This window comes from Anas acuta, chromosome 11 (assembly GCF_963932015.1).
Source record: "Anas acuta chromosome 11, bAnaAcu1.1, whole genome shotgun sequence".
Taxonomy (NCBI): domain Eukaryota; kingdom Metazoa; phylum Chordata; class Aves; order Anseriformes; family Anatidae; genus Anas; species Anas acuta.
The window spans coordinates 18,174,265-18,200,238 of record NC_088989.1 but is presented as its reverse complement, the minus strand read 5'-3'; the positions used below and the strand labels follow the sequence as shown (position 1 = coordinate 18,200,238).

Here is a 25,974-nt window from a genome sequence, read left to right as displayed (position 1 = left end):
TGTCTGTGAGCAGAACTTGGGAAGTGTGACATCTAATGGCTCAAAAACACCAAACCGATTGAAAAAAAAAAAGTTTTAAATAAAGATTCAACATATAATATTGCTTTAAAATATAAATATCATGCTTTGGGGATGCAATGCAAGAACTGGAATCCTGGGATTGACAATAATGTCACCTTGCATCCTGTTCCTGACAATCCACCTGCTTTGCAGTGGGAATTCAGCCCAAAGTCAGCAAACCCAATGTGACCTGTGGTGACTTTCTGTGGCTCTCGGTGTGATCCGAAGCCTGGGCAGAACTTTCTGCAGTTCACCGTGGCACAGAGAACATAACTGGGCAAATGTGCAAGTTTGAGCAACACAGTGTGTAAATACAACTTTAGTATGGAAGGAACAACGTGACTCTAGCTGCTCACACCTGGAAAAATAATTCATCATTGAAAATGTATCCAGAATTGACTAACTTATTTAAAAAACAAACAAACAAACAAACAAAAACTATAAAATCATAGCTTTATAAAGGGCAATACAAAAACTAACCATCTAATCAATTAGGAACTGACTTAAACCTACAGTGAACTACCAGGGGAAAGTCATCACTTGAGCTTTTCCAATACAGCCTTTTGCATCAGACACTAATTAATTTCTAATTGATCTTTCCAAGAACTGTTCAGTGTGACCGTAAAGTTCAATGCCCTGCCTTCAACATTTCCAACTCTTCAGGCAGAAAATAGCAGGACCTTAGATACTGGGGCTGAAGACTGATTTTGTTTATTACCAAGCTCCTTAAACAAGGACAGCCCTGCAATGCTCAGTGTGCTGCTTGACCTCATACATTTTACAGTCTTGCCACAGCTACTGTCCAGTAACCTGGTAAAACGCTTGATATCTTTAGCAGGCTTCACTGCATTTTTACCGGGGAACTGCCTGGCATTCAAGAAAAGCTCAGTTATGGATAGGGCTTTGGCTGTCATGCTGGCCATGTTCATATCAGCAAACAGAAAAACCTAAAGAGCTAGATGAAACACTCTGCAAACTAAGGACACCACACCCAACCACACGTACCTGGAGAGGCGGTGTTATTCTGGGCTGGTCCCCAGTACTGAGCTTCCTGGAACAAATCAGAAGTTTCCAGATTTCATATTGCAATTTGGTTTCATCTAAAAGGCATGCCTGGAAAAGGGGGAAGATGGTGAGATTTGCTCTGCAAGCCTAATCCTGATCCTAAATAAATTATTCCATATATGCAGCCTTGTGTTTTAACAGTTTGACTGAAACACACTATTGCATTTTCAATAACAGTGTCTGTGGATAAAGAGCTGGAAAACTTATTATTTTTAATTGGAGCAAAATATTTAATTCAACAAAGGAAGCAAGGCAGAGAGGGACATTGCTGACTCCATTTTACCAAGCCCAGCACTTCCCATCAATGCAGCTACACTCAGTTAATGAAATACAGGAAAGAAACACTGAATGCACTGACTGCTGTGAGGATTACTGGGTTCCCTGGTGCATGTTCAGAGCTAATTAACTGAACTGGGAGTGCAGGGAACTGCCAAGGCACAATCCTGTTGCGGGAAATACTGCCCTGACAGTGTGTCTTTTAAAAATGATGCTCTTAGAGTCTCTCTAAAAGCTTTCCCATGTACACTCTACCATTGTTGCAATTTAGCATAACTGATAGCAACATATTCTTGAGGACAGTTTGAACTCAAATCATCTATGAATATTTATTTTCTTTAACAGGCTCATGGCCCTAGGAGTTCCGTAAAACATGAATACATGATTAGCTACCTGATTTAGACACATTATGTAATTCACACATTTTGTATGCCTGTTAAACTTTAGTCTTTTATGTTATGGAAAAAAAATAGTACTTTAAAAGAGTATTTCAGCCTATCTGATAATTGTTTTGAATTGGTAAACTATACACAAAGGCTGATTCAGACAGTGTATGCTCCACGTTTAACAAAGGAAATAACTTGAATGACACCTAGTGGAAAGATAAGCAATAGCTGAGGATCACACAGCAACTTTGTACCGTTTTGCACAGTGAAAACAGCAGGGAGAGTGGCTCTGAATGAGAATGGGCAGGCAAAGGACAAAAATATTTGATAAAATCAGTGGAGTACAATTTAGGAGAATTTCCTAAACGACAAGAGTTTATCTGCCCATGTAATAATCTTCTGAGGAAATGGGATATTTGGTTTGACACAGGCGAAATTAAATCAGGTAAAACCACGGTAAGTATGCCACTGGAAACAATACAAGAAGCAGAATATGTACAGGATGAAACTTGGAGTCCTCCTATGTATAAATACCAGAATGACTTCAACAGCTTAGTCCTCTAGGGTGCAGTAGATGGCAGGAGCACTTTGTCCCAGGGGCTAAAAGTACTCAAGAAGTGAGAGAAGCCACAGAATTTCTTTAATTTCGACAGGTGATACTCCTTGATGCGTGATTGAATTTTGTGATTAATATCCTTTCTTTTGTTCGTTTTAATTATTTGCATAATTCCTGAATTTCCAGTGACTCTCATCAATTTATAAATATTTTGATTAGTGTTGTCAGCAGCCTATTGGAAAGTACAGAAGAACAGATTTAATCACTGTGATGGAACTCAGATGAGAAGCACTTTTGCTCTCTGACAGTGATGGGCAAGTTTTGTCAGCATTGGAAATGGGAGTAGGTCTTGAAAAGGATTTGAGAAGGATTTTTTTCTTTCTATGTCAAGAACAGGTCATTCACTACAATGAATGACTATAACTCCTGAAAACCTTTTATAAAAGATAATAGCACATTCTGCCTGAATTTTCTCTTAGTAGATCGGGCGTTTGCTCTGCACGTTTAGCTTTAACTTGCAGCTTGTATCTGTAACTGCAAGCAAGCCAGGAATCCCCCCTCTCCAACTTTTTTCCCCCTGTAGCAGCAGGCAGAAGCAGCAGTCATGTAACTGATGGGAAAGTCAAGGCCTCAAAAGAAAGCTACTCCAGAGCAATGTACTTTCAGGAAGCGAGGTAGTGAGGTTTGGTTTGGGAAACAAGAATGATCAGAAATACCTCACCGCTGAGCAGCCTGACAGCCTTCTTCATTCACAGAAAGTTCAAATACATTCACTCTGTGAAAAATGTTTTCAGATTATAATATATTATAACAAGATTATAGCAGATTATAATTTTGTTTTCCTAATCAGCTCTTAATAAATCCTCTTAAAAGAAGAATTAGTCATTTGGCCTACAAGAAGCTATAGCCCTAAAATGATAAACGCTAACGCCTTGTATTTTGAGCTTTGCTTCTGCCAGACACTCACTGCACACATTTACATCCCTTTGAGTGGAAGAAAGGCTCTCAGTCCTCATCAGAAGTAAGAGACTCAGCGTGACCAGCTGCTTCTCCAACTGTGTGTAACGCAGCACCCAGAGGAACAGAGACCACCTTCGTAAAAACAGAACCTGCGTAGGGGCTCCAAAGGATTCCAGTTATGTTGCATCTGTTTGGATGCTATCAGACACAGCATTTGTTTCCACTGTATAGCAGCAGGTTTTGTATTCCATGGCAGCATTCCTGAATATGTGTCATTGATAGTGTGATGCAGGAAACAGGCAGGGATGAAGACAGGCATTTATGAAATCTATGGTCTAGTGGCATGCTTTAGTTTTTTAAAGCTCTCTGTTAAAAAAAGCTCTCTCTCTGTTAGAGAGAAAAAAAAATCACAATCTCATCCATAGATCTTTCTGTGAAAGATAACCACCCGAGCAATACATACATTCACACACACAATTTACCTTTTAGTCAATAAGCAATTACCTCACTTCAAACACTTGGTCTTTCTCTTTCCTCTAAAAGCAACTTGAAACCAAATACCTCAAGAGCAAACCCTTTATTTCCCTTTTATTAGAACATTTAAATCTGACCTCTTGTTAACTGAATGTAATCATTCACCACGGTAATCAACATTTGCCACCTGAAATCTCTAATCTCTGCTGAAGATGTTTCAAAGTCATAAGGATAGACAAATGATAAACTGGATATTCCACAAACATCCCACCCACACTTGCAGGAAACCATCCCTAAGACAGAAGGATCTTCCTGTTATTAGCAGTCCACTCACAGGCCCAATTGTTGAGCATCTGACAGGCAGATGGACTGCTCATTTAACGAGAGAAAAATTACTTTCCTCATCTTATAGGGAAAAAAAAAAGAAATTCAAAAGGGGTTTTAAGTATTTTTGCCTTCACAGCAGTGTTTAAAATAACTTTTAAAGTGCTAAAGGGCAGAGATACACAGCAAATCATTTTCTTAAGGATGCTCCTAACAAACTTCAGGCTACTGGTAAATGATTTGGACTTAAGGAAGAAAAACATTTTAAATATAAATAAGAATTAAACAATAGTAATTACTATCCAAATAATCTTAAATGTCAAACATTAGTCTGCCTTCAAGAACAGCGTGTTATAAGGAAACAGCAGTTCAGAAGCAGGGCTGTACAGTGCATCTGCAACATATGAAACTCACCTCAAAATGCAGAGCACAGCTCAAGGCCTGTCTCCAAAACAACATATTAAACAAGAGCTGTCCTGAATTAAACATCAGATCCACGGCACACTGGGTTTCCGAAAGTCAACTGCAATATTAATTCTAGTGTTCATGTTTGTAGCTAAAGCTAAGGAAAACTGTATTTCAATTCTCTACCAAATTTTCACGTATGAAATAATAGAGGTCAAAACTAAATTATAGCTTTGTATCATCCTGAATTACTGGCTTTCACCCAAACGTATGCTGAGTGCCTTATGTTCTGAGATGTCATGCTGCTGATATTCTCCAGCAACATGAGAGCTAAGAAATTTGCAAGGTCTTAGTCCTTTCTTGAGCTAGACTCATCTCTTCTAAGTGGGGAGAAGGCATACAGGGAGCCAAGGAGTTCCCCATCCTCTAGGCTGTGCTCTGCTAACCATGACGACAAGTCTTCCCCGTGCACCTTCCCTGACTATTGGGGAATTCATTTCTACACCAAAATAGGAATTGACCCATTGATCCATGCACATGGATCCTTCATCAGACACAAGTAGCTGTGACTAAAACACAACCAAGAACTCTATTTTATGGGCTATTTTTAGCTCCCTGGTATCTTTGTTAGGCTTGTGTGTTCCCAAAGTTGAATCTGAAGCTAACTCTTAAATTTGTATGGAGATTACTACAGCTGAGGAAGAAATTTGTCAGATTTCAGGTGAGTTATTTTAAGCTTTTAAATTGTCAGGTGTAATAGGAAAAGTATATTAGCAATAAAAACGACGGAAAAGCGTTTCCTCTTGTCTGCAGAAAATATAAAAATGCCTCAGGCGCTATCTTCCCTGACACATGTCAACCACTTGACACATCTTCCACTGGGCATGGTTTCCTATTATGCATAAGAAAAAGATTGTTGTCTTTAAGCCGTTTCCTTACTGACTCCATAAAGTCAGCTCTGTTGCACCGTGTGCTCCAGCACTTCACCGCGCAGAGGGACGGGAAGCAAGAGGGGAAGAAGAGGGGTAAGTGGCAGTCAGGGGTCAGGCCTGACTCTCACCACCAATTCCTTTCTGCGCTTTTGCCACAGCTGTTAATTTTATTTGATTTGGAATTTCTTCCCTCCTGTCTGCTAAATCAGAAGTGGTATTTTTTTATACATAGATATCGCTAATTTTTCAGTCAGTCCTACAGTCTATCCTTTTAAAATGTCTCTTTAAAAAGAACGGCCCTAATAGATCTCTTGGAAACTATTATACAAGTACCTAGGTTCAGGCCAAAGATCTTCAGACCAACTACTTGCTAACAAAGACATGGGAGGTTGTTAAGATTAATATTTCAGCTACTTTGGGATGAAGTCTGTAATTTTATGTAGCATTAATCCCATTTAAAATATAGAAATTTAGTGTTTAGAATAAGAATTTAAAGATGTCCAACTTCAGGAAGCTAATTACATAATCCTTGTAATCAAATTGAAGTAAATTAATTTAAAAGAAAATCAGTCCATTTTTCCCCACACAATTTTAATCTTAATTAAATGAAACTTCCTTGAGAAAAAAGTCTCAGCTTACTTTTTTATAAGAAAACCTTTTTTTTAAAAAAAAAAAAATCTAAAATCTCTGTACACTTGAAAACAATCATTTGATTTTTTTTTTCAAAATTCCATTCTAAATAAGTAAATTAAACTCTGGATTTACCTTATCACCTTATATATGAAAAAACTGTAATTTTGTTGTTGTTAATAGGCCTGTTATATCTGCCCACTATTTCTAAGGCTTTGTCCTGTCTAATTTTAAATCATATTCAATGTTCTTCTCACATGTGCCTACAAAAAAATTATACAACTGCATTCACCTTCTTCAGATAAAAGGAGGCTTCTTTACGGGTGTAGTGATATAAAAACTCAACACATTTTACAGTACCTGCTGAGTAGTACCCAGGACGATATAGCCAGACATTTTTGCCTTAATATACTTATTCAAATGAATTGAAATGTTTTTGTTTGTTTGGTTGGTTGGTTGTTTTTTTTTTTTCATTATGTTATGTATTAAAATCAAAGAAAGATGGTTCCACAATCATGACTTACTCAATCTGAGCAAGGGAGTTTGTATTTAAAATTTCAGTGCAGTCCCAAGGCCTGGTATGCATTTTTAGGTGCAGAGACATAGTAGGAAATACAGGAGGGGAATAATTTTAGAGATTTGAAACTGCAAAATGGAAGGCACTACAGTGAAAGCCGAGTGAGAGCCACTCCACATAACTAGGAATGACATAGCAAAAGGGGTAATTACCTTCAATCCCAAAGTATGGTCATTTAATCCCTGAAAGACGAGCAGTAATGGATATGCAAAATTTCCAGTTCTCTATTCATCCTGATCTAAATTGTGCTTTCTCAGAATTGCATGAGGGTACAAGGCAGGGGGTGAAAAAACAAAGAAACAAAAGCACAACTTTTTACAACATAACAATTCCTACATCCTGTTTAGGATCTTCATCTGCCCAGAAATAAAATGTTTAGCGGTTTACAATTATTCAGTCTTTTAAACTCAGTTTTGAAATCTCTGACACACAATTTTAACATTAGACTCTTGAAGATATAGAAACTGAATCTAAATCTTTGCCTAAAACTAACCTAGCTATCAGCATCACCTCCTGCTGACAGTCTGTTCCAGAACATTGAATAACAATAAATTTTGTACAGTGATGAAGGAAAAGCAATGAACTAGAGGCAAAAACTGACCTCTGTGCTCTCTCCCAACTGTACTTACAGTACTGAAAATGAAATAGTTGTGTTCTGGTTCTGCATTTAGACACTAGCTAATTAAGGAATCATGCTTATCAGATTATTATTCTTACTCTCTTGCTAGCTGAAGCATGAACAAGGCAGAATTCATCACTGCTGCAGGATTTGCCATATCTTTGCTGTTCTGCATGACCCAAACTGAAGCATGCCCTCCTTCCTGCAGCTGTAAGGCACTGGGAGAAAGGAAGGGTTTGCAGATAGACTGCAGTTCAAGGAAGCTGAAGGAAGTGCCTGCCTTGCCCGTTAACACCAAGAGGCTTTATCTGCAGAATAACAGCCTGACCACGGTTCCTCCCGGGGCCTTGGACAGCTTGCTCAGTGTGGAGGAAGTAAAACTGTTTGACAATCCTTGGAACTGTGACTGTCATATCCTGTATCTAAAACTCTGGTTAGAAGACATCTCTGAAGCCGCTCTTGCAAACATCAGATGTGCAACTCCTGCTCCGGTGAGGATGAAGCCCTTGAAGCAGCTGACTGGGAACGAGCTGGGGACCTGCAAGAGGTCTCTCCCAACCAAATGCCTTGAGTTCTTTTGGAAAGACTTAATTTTAATTGCAATAGCAATAGTTACATTTATTTTAGTAGCATGGGCTCTGAAATTCTCAAAAAAGGTGGTCTACCAAATAAACCTACGTCGGTACACCACCAGGGGCCTTCTGTTGTGGAGGCACGCCTCCAAAAACCACAAGCTACACTGAGCTCTTCACTACCACCAGCTTGAACAGAAACATCAAAGCAGTCTACCACGGAAAAAGTACAGGCACTGGCAACACAAGCTGTAGTGGTAAGCGTGCTACAGATAAATCCCAGGACACAAAATCTTGTTCCTCTGATAGGCAAGTTTGGTTTAATTTCCTTTCAGAAATAAGTTTGGTGATTTAGTGGCCTTGGTTGGGTCACGCGTGTGCAGACAAACTCAGCTCTCTCTTCCTGGAGTTTCCCACCCGCAGAATCCCTGTGTGTAGGCCAGCCACTGAGTGTGCCCCCACTGAAAGTGTCTACAGACAGACAGTAATGAGAAAGCAACCAATAAAAATAATTTTAAATATTGTTGAATTTCCTAGAGTGAAAAATTAAAAAGAAAAAAAGAATCTACATGAAATTAAAATAAAGGATGTGTTTTTGAACATTCATACTCCCTTCTGTCTGATCTCTCTCACAGCTCTATAGATTTCTGACTAAAATAGTAAGAAATTTCCAGAGCTTGTCTTCCAGTTTTACTCCTGCCGTTCAATACACTGGATTTTACGCAACAGCTTTAAAGAGGATCTATTTCTCTTGTCTCTTCTTGTGCCCCCAGCCTCATACAAAAACAGTTGCAGTGACCCCAGCATACCACTTTCTCCTCGACGTGATTTTTTACAAGACTCCAGGAACAACACTTGGTGCTGTACCCCCATCTGGTCTGCTCAAGCTGGGCTGGTGAGATGGGAGATCTCTAAGGCCTCATACTGCTGCTGGCAGTTCAGTTCTAGACACACCTTGCTCCACATCTGAACAAGGTATTAGAGGTTAGCTGCTGAAGACACTAAAGGCCACCTGGCTCTTTACCTTGCACCTTGTTCCATATTAAAGCACACAACAGCCCTAGCAAAGCCGTGGCTTTGCAATTACGATGTGCTGTCACTTCTGTAGGGTGAAACTCACCCCTAGCCACAAACGCACAAATTAAAGACTGGAAGTGCACAGGGACATGTCCATGTCCCTCTGGCTCCTGCCAAAGCACTTTAGCAAGACGGCTTCACACCGTCAGTGCTGACTGGACGTGACATTCCCAGACAGCTTCAGAAAAGACACATTACTGCCTGCAAGATATCTTCACTGCTGGCCCTCCCTTCCTCCCGCACCAGCAGGGAGAGGCCAGCATGAGACATCGCCACTTGTTAGCAGACACTGACAGCAGGTTAGGATGAGCCACCTGCCCCTCTGAGCGGTGCGAGGAACCAAGAACTGCTGAGAGAGCTTTGCATGAAGCACAAATAGACGGGGAAAAGGCACCACACACAGAGGGTTACACAAGTTAGTAACAAATTGTAGCAGGGGGCTTTAGGTTAAGAAAAGGAAAGTAACAGTCAGGTGCTGTGCTGTGAAATCATGCATGACCTGGGAGACAAGGTGCACATTGCAATGCTAATGTCTGCAAACAATACACGGTGGGGAACAAGAGAGAAGTCATAAATGCAAAGAGCAGTGGGTTACCTGCAGTGCCAACCAAATGCAACATCATGCATTGAGAAAAAAAGATGAGGTTGAGGATTTGGTTCAAGGCGGCTAACAATTTGGGAACTGTGATCCCTCATATACAGCACCACAGCAAAGTGCTAACATGATCTTTGGTTAAAACAGGGAATATCATTTAAGGACAAAGATTTATTTACTTCCATGTCTAGACAAGCTACAGTACTTCAGTATCAATGTCTACAAATCACAAAGGATCAGCTGCAGAAGAAAAAACAAAAACAAACAAACAAACAAACAAAAACAATGCAAATAAGGACAGGATAATGTATCTTAAGAGGAGCTGAATCCATTTAATAAAGAGGAACTCCTTAAGGAATGACAAGATCACAGCTTGTCCAAATCTACACAAAGAGAAACTTGTTAACAAAAGGCTGGAAGTAGAAATTAGAGCATCAGACTAGAAACAGGGCTCAAAGTGTAGCAGTGAGTTCACCGTGCCATTTGACCTGTCTCAGTGTTCGGTTTGAAAATAACTACAGAACTCCTATTTTCAAACAACACTGACACAGCTCAAATGGCACGGTGAACCTGACAGCTTAAAACCACCATTGGACTTTTTTTTTAATCAGCAGACACTATCTGAAGTAGAAACTATTCTAATAGAATTACATGTCACATTTACCTAAAAGCTTACAGCTCTTCTGATTCTTTTGGGCATCTGCAAAATGAGCAGTGGGACAGCCCTTGACAAGAGAGGCCGGGGTGAGAGCACATCACCTGGCCACCCGCAGGGTGCCCTGGCAGTGCCTCGGAGGAGCTGAGCAGCACTGCCCCAGCCATCCTCCCGCAGCAGTAATATTGCACCCTGCTTTCTTGAAACGCACGTTCATCTTCCTGACCAGGAGTACTCCAGCTGCAGCACCACGTTTGCTTTTCACAAAGTGTTGCCACACTGCTTCAGGAAGTGATCAACATAACCTAGAAATGGCAGGGCTCTGGGCTCAGCCCACAGTAAAATTGTGTGGGTAGGTTTATGTACACATTTCAATCCGATGGGCACGAACATTCAGAATTTCTCTGGCACTAGTTAATGATGTCCCACATAAAGAACTGCTGCAGAAGAGAATTTCAAAGAAGTATATGTGAACATAATGGTGCTTGCACTTATATATATGACTACCTTCTCTGCACTGAGCTTTTCAAAGTCTTTAAAAAGCACTTTCAAAGTACCACCATTTTGTCATAACGCAGAACATTACAGAAGAAATACTCTCCACAGTCTCTCATGGAGAGTTTCCTAAATGATATTTTGTGTTTCCGTGAAATAAAATAAATCATTAACACTAAAAGCATGTAACTCTTCTATGCCTACAAACCTAGACAAGTATTTTTATTCCTGTCATAAAAAAAGGCCATTTGAACGCATGCAGCCCAGGACCTATAGCAAACCAACATTTAATACACAGGTGAATGGGTGAAGCTGAAGTATGCATTGGAACGCAGTCAACTTGAAGACTTGTTAGCGTAGATAAAATAGTAACTTGCTTTATTGTGTAGCTTTACTTGTACAAACATAGAAAAATGAGCAATTAGCAAACATCTGTGCTCATACCAACACCACATTAAGCAACAAACACAGGATACAGACAAAATGGTATTTGAGAGAACAGGTTTTCTGGCCTCACTAAAGGAAAGAAGAGGGAATCTGCCCCATGACAGTATTTCACATTCCACTACAGCAGAGTTGGGTTTATCACTTGTGAACCATTTGCTTGTATCTGAAAAAAACTCTGAAGAGAGGAAAGCTGGAACTGCTAACTAAAGGCTCGTGAGCAACGTTCGTATGTTTATCTGGAGAGGCCACGATGTCGTGCTTAAGCCATACAACTCCATCAAATGGCATAACAATATGCAAGGACAAGAAAATACAATGTCAGCTATCCAAAAAAACAGTAAGAAGTATACTCAAAGGAGTTTTTAAGGATCCCAGAATGTATTCCTATATCATGCTGGAAAAGGGTGTACCAGTAACATGTAGGTGTTCACATCCTCCTAGAACTTACAGTAAGTGCAATGCTTTAAAAAGCTGGATGCAATCTTTGGTAACTCCGGCACAACTGCTAGGGTTAACTACAACTAAAGAAGTTCTGAGTTTTTCAATATTTAGCGAGACAAGTAGTCACATGCTGAATTATTGAGCATGAATAAAAAATTTATTTTTAAACAGCTCACTGTAATATGCAGAGCAGATTTGTGTACACTGCAATTCAATTAACACAGCACATATTTGTGGGGTTTGTTTATTAAATATGGTAGGTGGATCACAGTGTTCTTGAAATGCTTAATGTGCAATGGAAATAGCATGGGCATTGGCTTCTCCTAACCTTGGAATATTGGATTGCAGAAAACACAGCCTTACCACATGGCACGTAGCATTCAGTATTTGGTTGTACTAACAGGTATATTTAAAACACTTCCCTGGGTAATATTCCCCCTTAAGATGACTTTTAGTCAAGTGTGATGAAGCTCAACTTTTAAGTGCTGCCTAACAGATGAAAATTTTCATATCCCCTTTTTGCCCTTATTGTTTGCTTGCCATCATCAAAAGCATAAGTCACAATCAGTCTGGGAAGAGCCGATTGTTATCCTTCAGTGCTTGCCCCTACGTCCACTCCAAGAAGAGGAGGCCTGTTTTCACTAGGTACATCATTAAGTTCTTTGCAGTTATTTTTGGCAAAGCTAGGAAGGGAAACCAGTCTGCATTGTAGCTGTGTTTTAGAATTCCTACTGACTCAAAATCTGGCCCAAAAAAAAGGCATCTCAGTGGGGAGCTAATTAATTTTTAAGTAAAATATGGTTACTATAGTGCATGTTTTTTGCCTAAATATCCTTAATTCAGATTCTGGAAAGGGAATAGAACATCTTTTTTAATTGCATCACTGCTAGGTGAGACAATTATTTCACTTTTAAACAAATAAATCAAAATGTATCCAGCACCTCTTACCCCACGTTCATTTACTTTCTAATATCTTTGAGCACAGGCTTGAATTGCAGACCACCAGGCAACATCCATTGTGGCAATATCCATTGACACAATTCCTTTCTTGAATGCTGCACTTCTGATTGTGTGATTCCTGTTCACAACACTAAGTCACTAAGGAGCAGATCCTGGCCTGAATATTATGAACGGAATATTTACACAGACGTGTTATGAAATCAACTAAATACACTGTTATCCCTTGCTCAGGACTTGGATATAATTATGCTCACTGGTAATGAATATCTTTAAGAGTGAATAAATGAACAGTAAATGGCTGTTGTTTCATATCAAAAAAAAAAAAAAAAAAAGTGATTATTTTACTCTATCCCCTTGTAGATTAGTTCTCTCACACAATTCAGAACCACACCCTTGCCTTATGGCACTGACAGGTCCTCAAGAAGGAGCAAATCAAACCTTCCAGTCTATCACAGGACAAACATTTCACAGCTAGGCTGTGAAAAAGTCTGTTACCCATCTTGTTATTGAGCAGGGAACTACAGTGTCCAAGGCTAGCATTTTAGGTCTTTTTAAACCTCCTTTGGTTTTAATGTATTAGCAGTTGAAACTTCATAGTCACTTGGGGCTCTCTGGCCTACCGATGAAAATATCCCTCTGAGAGCCCAGTGGCATTACACTGGAGATAAATTCCCTCTGAAGTGCTTACAGGTTTCACCCGGATTGTTGCACACAACCTTCACGCTAGGGTTACACACACACCACACACTACTATTCTCCATTGTGTGCAATTAACTTAAGGCCATTATCACTAATGTCAGGCCATTATTTTGAGGAATGTGCTAACCATCAGCTTTAGAGCTATATAATGTAAAACACCAAAAAGCTCACTCTGTAAAAATTGCCACATCTCAGCTCAAAGTGGGCTGAAAGGCCACACTATGTCAAATACAACTGCCTCTGTGCGTTACCAGAGTCAAACTGTGCTATCATTATGCAGTTATTCAGACTCGGCAGTTTTGTTTTGCGTCACTAATGCCCTTCTTCTGAATGCAGCCACTCTGGATCTGGATCCTGAAGTTAGCTACAAATAATGTTGTCTTCACCAGAGGTAGATTGGTACTTGAGAATTAAAGCATTTTTGCTTATTTACAAGATTGCAAGCAACAAGGAAAACAAAACAAAACAAAACTCTGAAAGAATGTGAAAACAAAAACACAATTTTTGCTTGGGCAGCAGGAGGCTCCTCGGGTCACTGCAGCTCCTCAGAAGAAACCCCAGCAAGAGCAGAGGGCAGCAAGTGCACTTACTGGGGAGTAACTGCACAAAGCAAAGAGCACGCGGGGTCTGAAGGCTGGAACTAAGCAGGAAAGCAAGCAAGAAATCTGGTATTTGTGGAATGGGCAGCTGACATGCCACCTTAAAAAAATAAATAAACAATCCAATACCCTTCTGCTGCACTCACAGGACAGGTGGCTGGACAACTGCCAGCAACAAGGGTAGAAGGCACACCAAGAGGAAGGGCTCGGTATCTCTAGGCTCTGCACCATGCTGCTGCACAAAGCTACATGGCCGGTGGAACAGAGCCTGCTCGTCTTCCTGCCTTGGCACAAGTGTCTGTTTGCAAAAGAGAAGAGCAAGTGCATGTCTGTGATGTAAGTAATTTTAGAGCTGATGTTATGCTTATTTATGGCAAAATTACATGTTTACTGTATGGAAAAAAATCATTCCACATGCTGCGGCTTTACTGAATTTGCTTGATCTTTTTACTTGTGTTTACTAAGGACACCAGTATTTTGAGACTATAAATTTCTTGTTTCAAATGCCACATTTCTGCAGGTGAAAGAGTGATTGCAGTTGTCAAATGCTGATGCCATAAGTGAGTCTGCAAAACTGCCCATATACAGCACTAATCTTCCCTCTCCCCACCCCTCTTTTTTTTTTTTTTAACTTTAATGGGAGAAACTGACTATGTTGAAAAATTAACAAGTCCTGTCTAATGATTACTTTAAGCTTATAGTAATATTTTCTCTTCAGAGCACTATGCAAAAAGGTTCTCAAAAGCCCTTAGTCTGTTGCTCCAACCCATGTATATGTTTTGTTATTGAACCCAATTAAATTTAGATTACACTCAATGCGAGCATGACAACAAATCGCTTTAGTTGCATAACGGCCACACGGCTGCTCTGTATTCCCAACTCCTTCCCTGGGGCAATTTGCTCCCTGACAGACCCTCTCCGAGTGCCTTCCCTGGTGGCACGTTCTCAACTTGTCCAAATGAGTGCCCATGGGCAGCAGCACTGAGGTCACGTCAGCAGGCTCACAGCTCCTCACTGACACAGCAATTCCTTTTAGGCAAGATAAATCCAAGGTACCTGACAGAAGTTCATTCAGATTTCATTCAGTTTTGGTTATGAATTTCTTGTTTGACCATCAAGCATCCAGTCCTTTGATAACCTACAGTTATTAAAGTTTAATTGCATTTCTTTTACCCAGGTGTGTTCTGTGGGAAAAGTGGATGGAGTCCTCTTCCCTCTAAAGTGTAGTACTGCGTGCTAAGGAAATGCAGAGCATTTGTCTTAGTCCAGGAAATAATAAAATAAAAATCACATGAAGCCCATTCTTAAACAGCTTTGGTGTAAAGGGAAGGAAGTCTTTAGGGGCCAGAAGATTTTGCCTCTGATGCTATTAGGTTATTTTTTCCTAGGATTCCTATATTGCCTCTTATAACCACAGAGAAGGCGCGTGAAATCTACTGACACACCTATATAACACCTCCCATGCCACCCACTCATGTCAGTAGCAGCACGAAGCAGCGGAAGAATGTGGCAAATACCACATTGTAAGGGGTTGCCTTCAAGATGCCAGAGCACTCGGAAGCGAGCATATGTTTGATTTCCCTGAGTTCAGAAGACAACTGCAAAACCTGATAGCTTAATTTTCAGGTACACCTAGGAAAAGCTGTGTTATTAGAAAGATTGGAATCAAAACAGCAGCAATTTCAGCCTGAAGGAAAAGAGCAACTGCAGTTCATAAAAGATCACAAACTGTGGATAATAGAACCTGAGAAATCCTGAAGTGATTCCTTTAACTTCAGTAACAGCTCTGTCAGAGGAGGACAGCTCTGAAACTGGACCAACATTGTCACCTAGTGGCTGCTGAGAAGCGAGACGTTCTCCTTGAAGCTTGTCACCCTTTCATGTCAAGATCTCAGTAATGGGATGCGATGGAGTGATCTTCCAAACCAATTGCAGTTAGCTCCTTCTAGAGCCTTAACGCAGGCTTTCTGTCAGGAGGTGCCAGATGTTACAGAACATGAATGGTTTTCTCTTGACAGCCAGAAACCTGAAGGTACCATACTTTTGGACATTGGGCAATACAACCTCCATTTATTTTCCTCACTGTGATTAATACTTTTTAGACCTGCCTGAAGTTTTCTGTTACTACAACTCTCAAGAGACAGCTCAATCTTCATATTAAAGCCAAACATGTTTTCTTTCTTCTGATCTCCTGAAGTTGTGGAGAACTTTACTGTAAATGATTATTTGAGTGATCACTTTGGCACCGTAACATCATTCTATCAAAGTACAACAAAATAAAGAAGAAAATGTAAATTAAGTAAATAAACCAAAGACACTGAAGAAAACAGCACTTTTTTATCATCATTGCTCCCCTGTTCCTGAAAATCTGCAACAGATCTTAACAAGAGAGATTGTTTCCGAAAGAGGAATCAAAATCCAATAAAATCAATTCAAAATAAATAAATAAATAAATACAATAAAACCTCTGGCAGTCAATGGGAGCAGCCATAAAGGTGATCTGCCTGCACTGGGGAAAATACTGACAAAAGAGGTCTGCTAAAACACTGGCTCAAGACAGCGCCTGGCAGCATGGGACGAGACCTGTAAACTGGGAGCATCCCCGAGCAGCACTGCTGGCCTCTGAAGTGAGCTGGATACCTGAGAACCTGGCAGATCCTGAAGAGACCATCGGTAAGGGCAAAATATGGAACTGTGACAGTACCTTATTGTCTGGCAAGGTGAACAATACTCTGGAAATGGGGAAATATGCTGAGAAAGTGGGAATCAACAACTGCTACTGGCTGGTTTAGCTACAGTAACGGAAAAATAAGCCTGAGAAAAGTAAAATTTTGTCAGAGAGAAGATCATCTAGATCTAGAAGATCATCATCATCTCGTGGCGGTCCCAGGTGAAAAGTAGAAATTAGCAGCACCTATTGGTTAGTCTAAGTGGTGGTGTCCTAAGCCCTCTTAGGTCTCTATAATATCAAAATTACTTACTTGCTACCCAAAATGGAGCTTCTCTCTCTGAGAACTCCCTGTGCACCTTTTGGTGCAGGGTTTCCTGGCAGGACACCTGGCTGGCTCCAAACTCCGGGACACAGAATGTCTCACTGAGGTGAGACTTAGTCTGCAGTCACTTGGCCCCACATCTGGAATGGGTATGACCAGCACCTTGTACCAGCAATATTTGTATAGTAATAACATAAGTAACTAATCACAAATACATTTCCTACTTCACCAGTGAGAAGTTTGTAGTAACTTGTAATATTGAAATATAAATGCTGCCAAGTGATTGCCACTGCCATTGGCAATATGGGTATCCTTGCTTTTCTGCTAATAAGTTTGTAATAGCTGATACAGATACATGTATTTGCTTTATTAATCAGTACACTTGCTAGTGGTTATTTCTACTAATCTCTAATAAAGTAAAGAAATTTAGGAAATAAAGACTCCATGTCCTTGTATGTTACCAAATTCTTTGACCCCGCTGTCATGGTTCCCATACATCTGCAGGGCAGGTAACCCTTAGGCCATGACATTAATCTATCAACTATCTTCAATAAAGCAAAAGAAGGGTTTTTAGATTTCAAGTTTAGAAATTATGATCTGTTAATATATTTTGCATAAAAATACAAAGCACATTTTTTCTTGAGTATGTGGGTTTCACATTCTTTACTTCAGCTAGCTTGAGGTCAATGTATTCTCAAGAACCTCTTCAGGGAAAACAACACCATCTGAATAGGGATGATGATAACGACACATGTTACAGATGGTAGTTTCACATTTACAGCAAATTTCATCAAAGGAACTCAGTGTGTTTTGGAAGCACTGGCTGGCTGCGTGTTGCTGCAGAAGCCATGCCAAAAAGCACCAATTTTATGGCCCCCATCTTGACTCCTGATCAACACAAACAACGCCTTGCTGCCAAATAAATTCCCACCAGCTGAACGGGATGGGCTCTGTTTAACAGACAATGAGCTATCAGAGGGAATCCAGCCACAGAATCTCAGGCAAAACAGAGAGCTGGAGAAACAAAGTGAGAGCTCTTTACTCTTCATTTTTCTGCTTGTGTTCAAAATAGTTAGTTTACTTTACTTATTAGTCCCATAGGTGTATAAAACACCACCATTTTTGTGTAACCTGCGTGAATTTTAGATTAGTCTGGGAAGATTCTGTTTTCAACACTTGTATGGTTCAAGAATGATTTTCTAAGGGGTTTAACTATAGCAACAGAGCAATAAAGGTGCAGTACAATAGGTACAATAAAGGTGCTGGAAGAGCCCCTTCCTTGAAGCTGTAGGAGTACTTCACCTCCCTTGTCCCCTGTCAAAGGCATTAATTGAAAAAGGCTTGTAATTTATGAAGCAGAGATTGGTACAAATGCCACATTATTTTGTTTCCATTTTCTTTGAAGTTATTTTGTTTTGTTTGTTTGTTCCTATTTATGAACAGACTGCAAACGTGTCTTCACAAGATGGATATAAGTACTTTTTTTTTTTTCCTGGTTATCAAATTAAAACGTTTTACTTTGGGGTGTTGTTTTGGTGTTTTGTTGTAGTTTTGTTTTGTTTACCACATTTGGCATGACCAAGTGGGCCTCAAATTGTTGTTCTAAGTGTTTCATAGATATTTACAATAAAATATCACCAAAAAAAAATGCAAGCATCTAGGAACCAATCTCTTTGTTGAGCATAGGCTACTCCTTTCCATATCACAATAAAGGACATAGCACTTTCCACGTGCACTTTTTTTCTTTGCACACTTGAGAACCTACTGCTGTAGAGGTAATATGAAGCTCAAAGATAAATTACTATAAAATAGTAATAAAAAATAATCAGCAGAGGACCAAGGTGTATGTTCTTTACATTCTTTACACAGGAGCTGTGAACTTGCCAGTCCCATTAAATTTAACAGAACTGTGTAACGTAGCTGTGTGCATATGAGAGAGGGGGTTAGGAGAATCTTACCAAGTAGCGATAGAGCGCTGACAGCATTGTATTAGGATGTTACTCAGTGTCTTTGCTAACTATGCTGCATTGTGCAAATTCACTAAAGCAAGAAGCCGTGGGCCCCTTACCAAGGGCAGTCTCCTAATAAGAGTGGGAGCCTATCTTAAGAAACTGGTAGAAACTGGTCCTGCGGATGGACAAGAGCCAAGGAGCAACTGAGTCTGCGCAGAGACAAGAGGTCAGCTAGTGGTGATGAGGAAGAGTCATCAACATTCATCCCCACGACCCCCAGCGACCACCACCAGAACACACTGCGTAAGCACAGATGGGAGGAGTTTATGGAAATGACTCTTTGGGACTAATTTTAATATGAAGCAGGGACAGGTTATGAATATGTACAGGCGTAGTGTGAAACTTCATGTATATGTAACACTTTACTGCATATAACCAAGGCAAGTTGGCGCGTCAGGTGCACATGACTTTGGCGGGACTACCCCCCGTGCTGCCTAGTGCTGAATAAACACACCTACGGTACCAGCTTACTGACTGGGGAGTCCACTTTCTGCAAATCATATCCATGTGTAAAACTATCTTTGCCAGCCTGACACCACCACTTAGAAATCAGAACCTGCAAAGGCGGCGATAAAGCCACAAGGCTGAAATGCAGCTTCTGTATTGAAAGGGGTCTCAGCTACTAATGACAGTAAGAAGTCGATGTTCAAAGCTTGAGAATGCTGATAAAGGAACCAAGCTTCCACATTAGCTGTACCTATCACGCAAATTAATGCAATTGAGGAAGACACTTATTAACCTTAACTAATATATGTTTTTGTGTCCTCTTAATTTTAGTGAGGATTTATTTACAACACGGACTAAGTTTGGCAAATAAAGTACTAAAATTTCTATTTTTCAACACAAAGTTACAGCATGTAAACAGTTGTAGGAAGTGTTGCATCTCCCTGCATCACAGGCCATCCAATACAAATTAGGAGTTTGGTTTGCCAAAACTTTGCATGCAGAATTCAGCAAAACCTGTAAGGCTTTCCTTAGATAACTATGACGTGTAATAGCAAGGTAACAACACTGGTCAACTTCAGCTTTAATAGTGTATCCAATGGAAACACACAAGAAGATTCACTAGGTTCTGGAGCTCAACTAAACCATATATCTGACTAAATCATATATCTGACTAAACCATATATCTGACTAAATCTTAGCTTCAAACATTGAAATTAATTCCATTGACTTTTCCCGGGTCAAAACTTTTGAGAAGAGCAGAAACAATTCTCAAATAATACAGAGACTGAGATGAACAAGGTGAGCATGCTGTCTAAATCAGCAGAACACCACATCACCATTACAGCTGGAAGGGCAGGCGTGCTCTGGTGCTGAGTTCTCATTACGGAGTGAGAGAATAGCAGAAGACAAACTACTGGAGTTACGAGGCCAGGTCTCCAGCCTGCGTTACCACAAACTGCATGCTTCTTTTGATACACACAGCTGGCCTTGTGTTGTGCCCTTTTCCAAGTACATTCAGGTATGAAATGACTCCTCCTTCCAATGGTATGCAGAGTACATACGATCATTTCCAAACCCCTATAGCATATACACAAAACAACCAAGAAGCCTCGCACTCATTTAAGGGAGATTAAATTGTGCCAGTCTGATGATGATGATAAATTTTAATAAGATACTGAAAAAATGGTTAATTTTGGTAAGAATTTCCAAATGATTAAGTGAATATGAAGTGCAGAGCCTTGTATAATACACTCCAAGCAAAGTGACCATTTTGATCTTTCCCATTCTTGGTCTGATAAAAAATATAATGGAAAGGCTCACTGATCTGAGTGGGAAATTAGTTTCACTCCAAAGATGAATCTCATCTAGTATTACTACCTGAATTTAGACTTCTTTGAATAATGTAGCAGAATTGCCAAATGCTCAGCAGATTCATCATATATTCCAAAACTAGAAATGTTTTTATACCAGTCATGTGTGGACATGAACTGCTTTTGCACCTCTGTTTCAAAGTATTTATACACATCAGTGGTGAGTCTATGACCATCAGTGGGGCCGCATAGCTATCAACAAGTGGTAACTGGGATTGTTCTTCATTCTCATACTTACAGTTTAGTGATTCAAAATGATGCTCAATTTGCAGTCTAAGAAATCAAAACAAAATCAGCATTCTGCACTTGGGTGGGGGGGGAGGGGAAATGATTACCAGATTTTCTTCTTTTACGTATGCAAGATCTGCTTGCTCCATATTTGTCTAAATTCTCTAGAGGCGGCATAACTAAGACAACAGATCTTGAATATATTCTGTACTGCAATGCAAAGTTACTTTGCATGTTCTAATCCCCACTGTATCTGCAAAGACAGCAGTTGGCACAAACATAACTGCAGTTTGAATTTAGCCACAGCACCATTGTGTGACGGGGATAAAGACATCATGAATCCAGCTTGCTCTCAGACCAAAAAAAAAAAAAAAAAAAAAAAAAGAATTGATGAAGCTACTACTCAGGAGAGGTAAAATATATACATATATTTAATTTAGGCTGAAAAAAACAGTAATGCCCTATTTTCCTAACACCATTTTTACAATCTATAGTTAGAATCAGCAATTAAATTATTAATCCAGCAATTGAATTTCTCTGCCATAGAAATATCACCCTTTCACTTGAGGAGGATAAAAGTTCCAGGGAAATTCAAATGAATTTACAAGGTAATAAACTGAAAATTCACAAGGCAATAAACTACGAGATTGTTTGGGGAGTACTGACAGAATCATGACATCGTGAAAACTGCCAGGCTCATTATTTCCCCCAGTATAACGCAATAATTATGTCAAAAAGGATCTACTTCCTGTAATCTTAAAAACATATGTTTGGAATTGTGAAGGACATTCTAAGTATTCCTGTTAAGGCAGAATTTCATTAGCCACTAATTGGTCAATTAGCACATTCTAAAAACCGAAAAGTTGTATCCTTCAGTCCACTTTTTAATAAAGGTGTAATAGAACGTGCAAAAGTTAAACCACATGCACACAATCACAGTCGAATCACATACAGTATTTTTAATAATTTGCTTTTTTTTTTACTGTTATATGATCTATGATATTGATGAATTAAATGAGAAGGTACTAGAATTAGCAGAAAGACAATTTTATTTGTATTTTCCAACACGTTATATTAAAACTCTCATCTACATTTGGGAAAACAGGCAAGCTCACTTGAACTGAGGCTTTGATGACTGCGTTTCAGAGAGAGCAAAAATTGATAATAGAATATATTCTAGATCTTCTCAAGGGTAAAGCCCAAAGCATCAGTTCTCAGGAAATAAGCTATGATATATCAAGATTTAACTTGGAAATGACATTAACATAAGGACATTTCAGATTTCAAATAGGAGGGGTACCAAATGTAGCATAAATACAGGCAGAAAATATGTTGAAGAAGAGAGAAAGTATCACAGCCACTCTTTACACAATTCAGAAGGTAATCGATTAGAGATTGCTAAGTAGAAGAGGAGCAATGACATTCAGTTAACAAATACACAAAATAAGTACAAGGAGGGCAGTTTTCATAAAACTAGTTTCTAAATTGAATGCATCAGTTCTGGAAAGACAACTCAGGAACTGTGAAGATCTTTACCTAAGGGATGTATGGCAGAATCACCCCACCTCACTCAGCAACGTGTACCAGGGAAAGGAAAAGCTACCCACTACCAAGAAATCCAGCTCTTGTGATAAATCTCAGACAGACGTACAGATACTGCAAGAAAACTGCTTTTATGATGCTTACAGGTACTATATTAATCTCACTTAAAAGAATAAAAGTCAGCAAACCGTGCAGATTTCCAGGTGGTTCTTAACTGAGTCTTCAGCACTTCAAGCAGCATTTTGTGAGTGTACAGCCACAGGCCAACTGCTAAAGCCACGCACATGTGCACGCTGCTGCTCTATAGGATTCTGGCTGTGGTCGGAACACAAAAGAGGAATACTAGTTAGAGCACACGCTGTGCAAAGGGATTTCACCTATTCCCCTTACCCTGCATTCCTGAATATACATCTCCAGTCTACAATGGCAAGATGCTAACAGGTAAACGAATGACTCAAGGAACCACACAGAGATAGCAGCAATCGGGGGACTGCTCTGTGATGATTTGCCAAATGGACCTGACTGAGAGGAACCAAAGTTTTTAGTTTCATCAGCAACTCTTTGGTGGTTGAAACTGTGATTAACAGCTGTGTTTTAAGAAATCTCTTCTATTAATTGGCGTGGTTTCTGAAATGTCAAGTCTTCTTTTACACTCTGAATACAGACAAGGAAACGGATGGGTGACTAAGATTGATAAAAGCCTTTGGAAAGAAAGAGGAGGAGAATTTGCATTGCATTCGTACAGACGATGAAGCTATGTACATGAATACAGTATTTCAAATGACAATGAATCCACTCTCTACAACTGAGTCACCCAAAAGGAACTGGAAATAGCTTATGGCTTCTAATACTCATAACAAGTAACTTCAAAAACCATGTGAAGGCAATCAAATGTTGTTATCACTAGCTTGTTCTGAAGCTTGGTTGATTGCAAATTCAACGCTTGCTTTGGGTGCCAAGCACATCACATATGACAAAATTGTACGCTCTGCCTAGCAGCTGCATAGCAGAAGTTACTTCATCGCTAGGAATCACACATGGAGACACGGAGCCTGTTCTCAGAGCAAGGTTAGGCTCTGCAGGCTTGCAAGGAGAACATCAAAAAGCCTTGGCCGGAGGAGTTTCAGACCTCAAATTCTTTCCTGTTTGTTGGTTAGCAACTTCCTTACAACTTGGCAGTTTCGCTGCCACTACAGTAAGAGAACACCAGGCAGAAGCAAAATTTCTTCTAGAATAGGCCACTACCGATATGAGGCCTATGAGGCATAATTTTTCAAGACTCCAGGAGTCATCCTGCTGCTGGAACCACTGTAGTTTTGGGGGACAAATGGTAGTGTGGCAAAAGGACTCTCCAGGAGAAATACATTCTTCAGCTGTGGGGCTTCCCAATTAATCATAAGAGATGTCTATCCCTATGCTGTTCCCTAATTATTTCTCCTACAATACAGGCACAGATTTGGAGAATCAGAGGTTGTCATATACAGCAGGAATATCTGACTAGTGATGATCCTCGAGATAACCATTTGTCTTGTCCCTCTGCAAATAAATCAAAAGGTCTCCATCCTGTTACAGAGAGAACAAAATTTTGTCTCTCTTGCTAACATTAAACAGTCTAAAAACATTCCAAGATTTTTATTTTTTTTTTTTTGCGGGGGGGGGGGGGAAGGCTTTAGAACATTAACAAAATAAACTAAATAAAAGTAAATCTACTGACATTTTAACTGGCAAACACCAGAAACTGCTAAATTTACAGAAAAAAAAAAAAAAAAAAAAAAAAAGAGGTAGTTCTGGATACAAATATGTTTAATTTAGCATCTCCTTCATTTTAGACTGAATTACTAAATTACTAAACAGTATATTATCACAAAATTCTTCTGGCTAAGATTCAAAACAATCCATTTTTGTATAAGAACACAGCCCGTAATACTGAAGGTTCCATTGCTCAGAAGACTCAGAAAACCCTATCTGTAAATCAAAATCTGAGACTCCTCCAAGATAACCTGAAACACTGTCTAGAAGTGCATAGCCAGAGCCCACGTGATTATAAACACCAATAAAGTTTGAAAGAATAAAGTATTTCACCTCAAGTAATATCAGTAACAAAATTATTACAAGACGGGAAGAGGAAGTTTGGCCTCATAAAGAAAATATGCTCAAGAGTAACAAAATATGTATGATTTAATATGAACAATCAAAATGTATGCATCAAAAGTATGGGGCCATGTCAGGCAATGGTGAGTATGGGAACAGGAGTTTTTGGCTTTAAAAAAGCAACAAGTAGTTTTTATTTCATAACCTATATTTATTATGTCTATTATTATAAAATTAAATATGTAACTATTTAGCAGATACTGCTTATACCAGAAAGTACAATATTTCATTGCTTCTCATGTCTTCAAGAAACCAATCCATCCATGCTGACTCAGCTATAAAATTGGCAGGCTATAAAGCTGCCAAGAAAGAGAGATGTTCAAACATTCTTTTAACCAAAGCCTGACCAACCAAAGTTGGTACCTCCTAAGAAGTGTTAACACATAAGCAATGTGTCCCGCCATTATAAATGCAAGAAGGAAAGGTTGAACTCCACTGAAAAGTTTATCTTGGAACGAAGTATAAACAACATACCAACCAAAGCTATAATTCCAGTTATCTTGGTTTTCATGAGCAATTTTGGCAATTGTTATATATCCCTACTGGAAGGTATTAAGAATGAATGCTTGCTACTTTCTAGAATTACAGGAGTCTGTAAACTCAGTAAGTCATTGCATAGTTACACAATGCTCTTTGAACCCTTCCCTGCTGCTCCTTCAAACTGTGCTGTAGAAGACTGGGTCAGATTTTATGACTCATCCCTGTTCCCCCTACCCCCCCCCAGTGATATAAGGTCACCATACAGATTCATTTAGAAGGTCAGAAAATAGTTTGTTTTGTAACTTCAAATCTCAAGCAGCTGCTTTGAAATATTATACAGTCTCACCAACTGAATTCCGCTATCAAATGTGGAAATTGCAAGCAAGCTTACACCTACAGCAAAGGTTTTGCAGACCAACCTCTTTATTAGTCCTGAAAAATCGAAATTCTTGTTGGACTGAATTAGCTGAGGGATTAGCTATGAAAAGTACAGGGGTCCTTCTGCCATGTTCTGATACTGTTTTCTGTCATTGCTCTTGTCTGATGGATGACTCAAGTACAGGCAGATAAAGAAAAATGGACTCACACCCATGTTGGTTTTCCTTTGCTTTCCATGAGACAGGTGTTGATCCCCAGCGGAGTCTGGGAACTAGCCAAAGACCAGCATTTCAGCATTCAAACCATCCTATGCAGTTTTCACAATTTGAAGGAATGAAAGATCCCTCACACGTGTAGCAACAGAAAACAAAAGTCAGCACATTGCATTTGGGGAATTCCTTGTTTTAATTGCTTTAAAAGCTAATGAAGATACGAAGCAACAATGACCATTAATGCAAAGAAAATGTAATGATTTACAGCAAGGATAGCGGAATACCTGGTTGTGTAACTATCTTCATGGAAGTAGTACCTTTATCTTTCCACTAAAATGAGATCATGCAGTTAATTCT

General features: G+C 39.5%; 1 protein-coding gene and 1 long non-coding RNA gene across 2 annotated transcripts; both read left to right on the top strand.

Annotated features, from left to right (window-relative positions):
• The first annotated feature begins 5,386 nt into the window (after window positions 1-5,386).
• Window positions 5,387-8,442, top strand: GP9 (glycoprotein IX platelet). Its single transcript, XM_068694633.1, has 2 exons — window positions 5,387-5,531; window positions 7,374-8,442. Exon 2 carries the CDS (start codon window positions 7,381-7,383, stop codon window positions 8,005-8,007), a length of 627 nt encoding a protein of 208 aa, XP_068550734.1. The 5' UTR covers window positions 5,387-5,531; window positions 7,374-7,380; the 3' UTR covers window positions 8,008-8,442.
• A 4,913-nt stretch (window positions 8,443-13,355) lies between these two features.
• Window positions 13,356-16,260, top strand: LOC137862503 (uncharacterized). The gene is made up of 2 exons (XR_011100325.1): window positions 13,356-14,140; window positions 15,193-16,260. It is a non-coding gene; the product is annotated as an uncharacterized lncRNA (long non-coding RNA).
• Window positions 16,261-25,974: the final 9,714 nt, after the last annotated feature.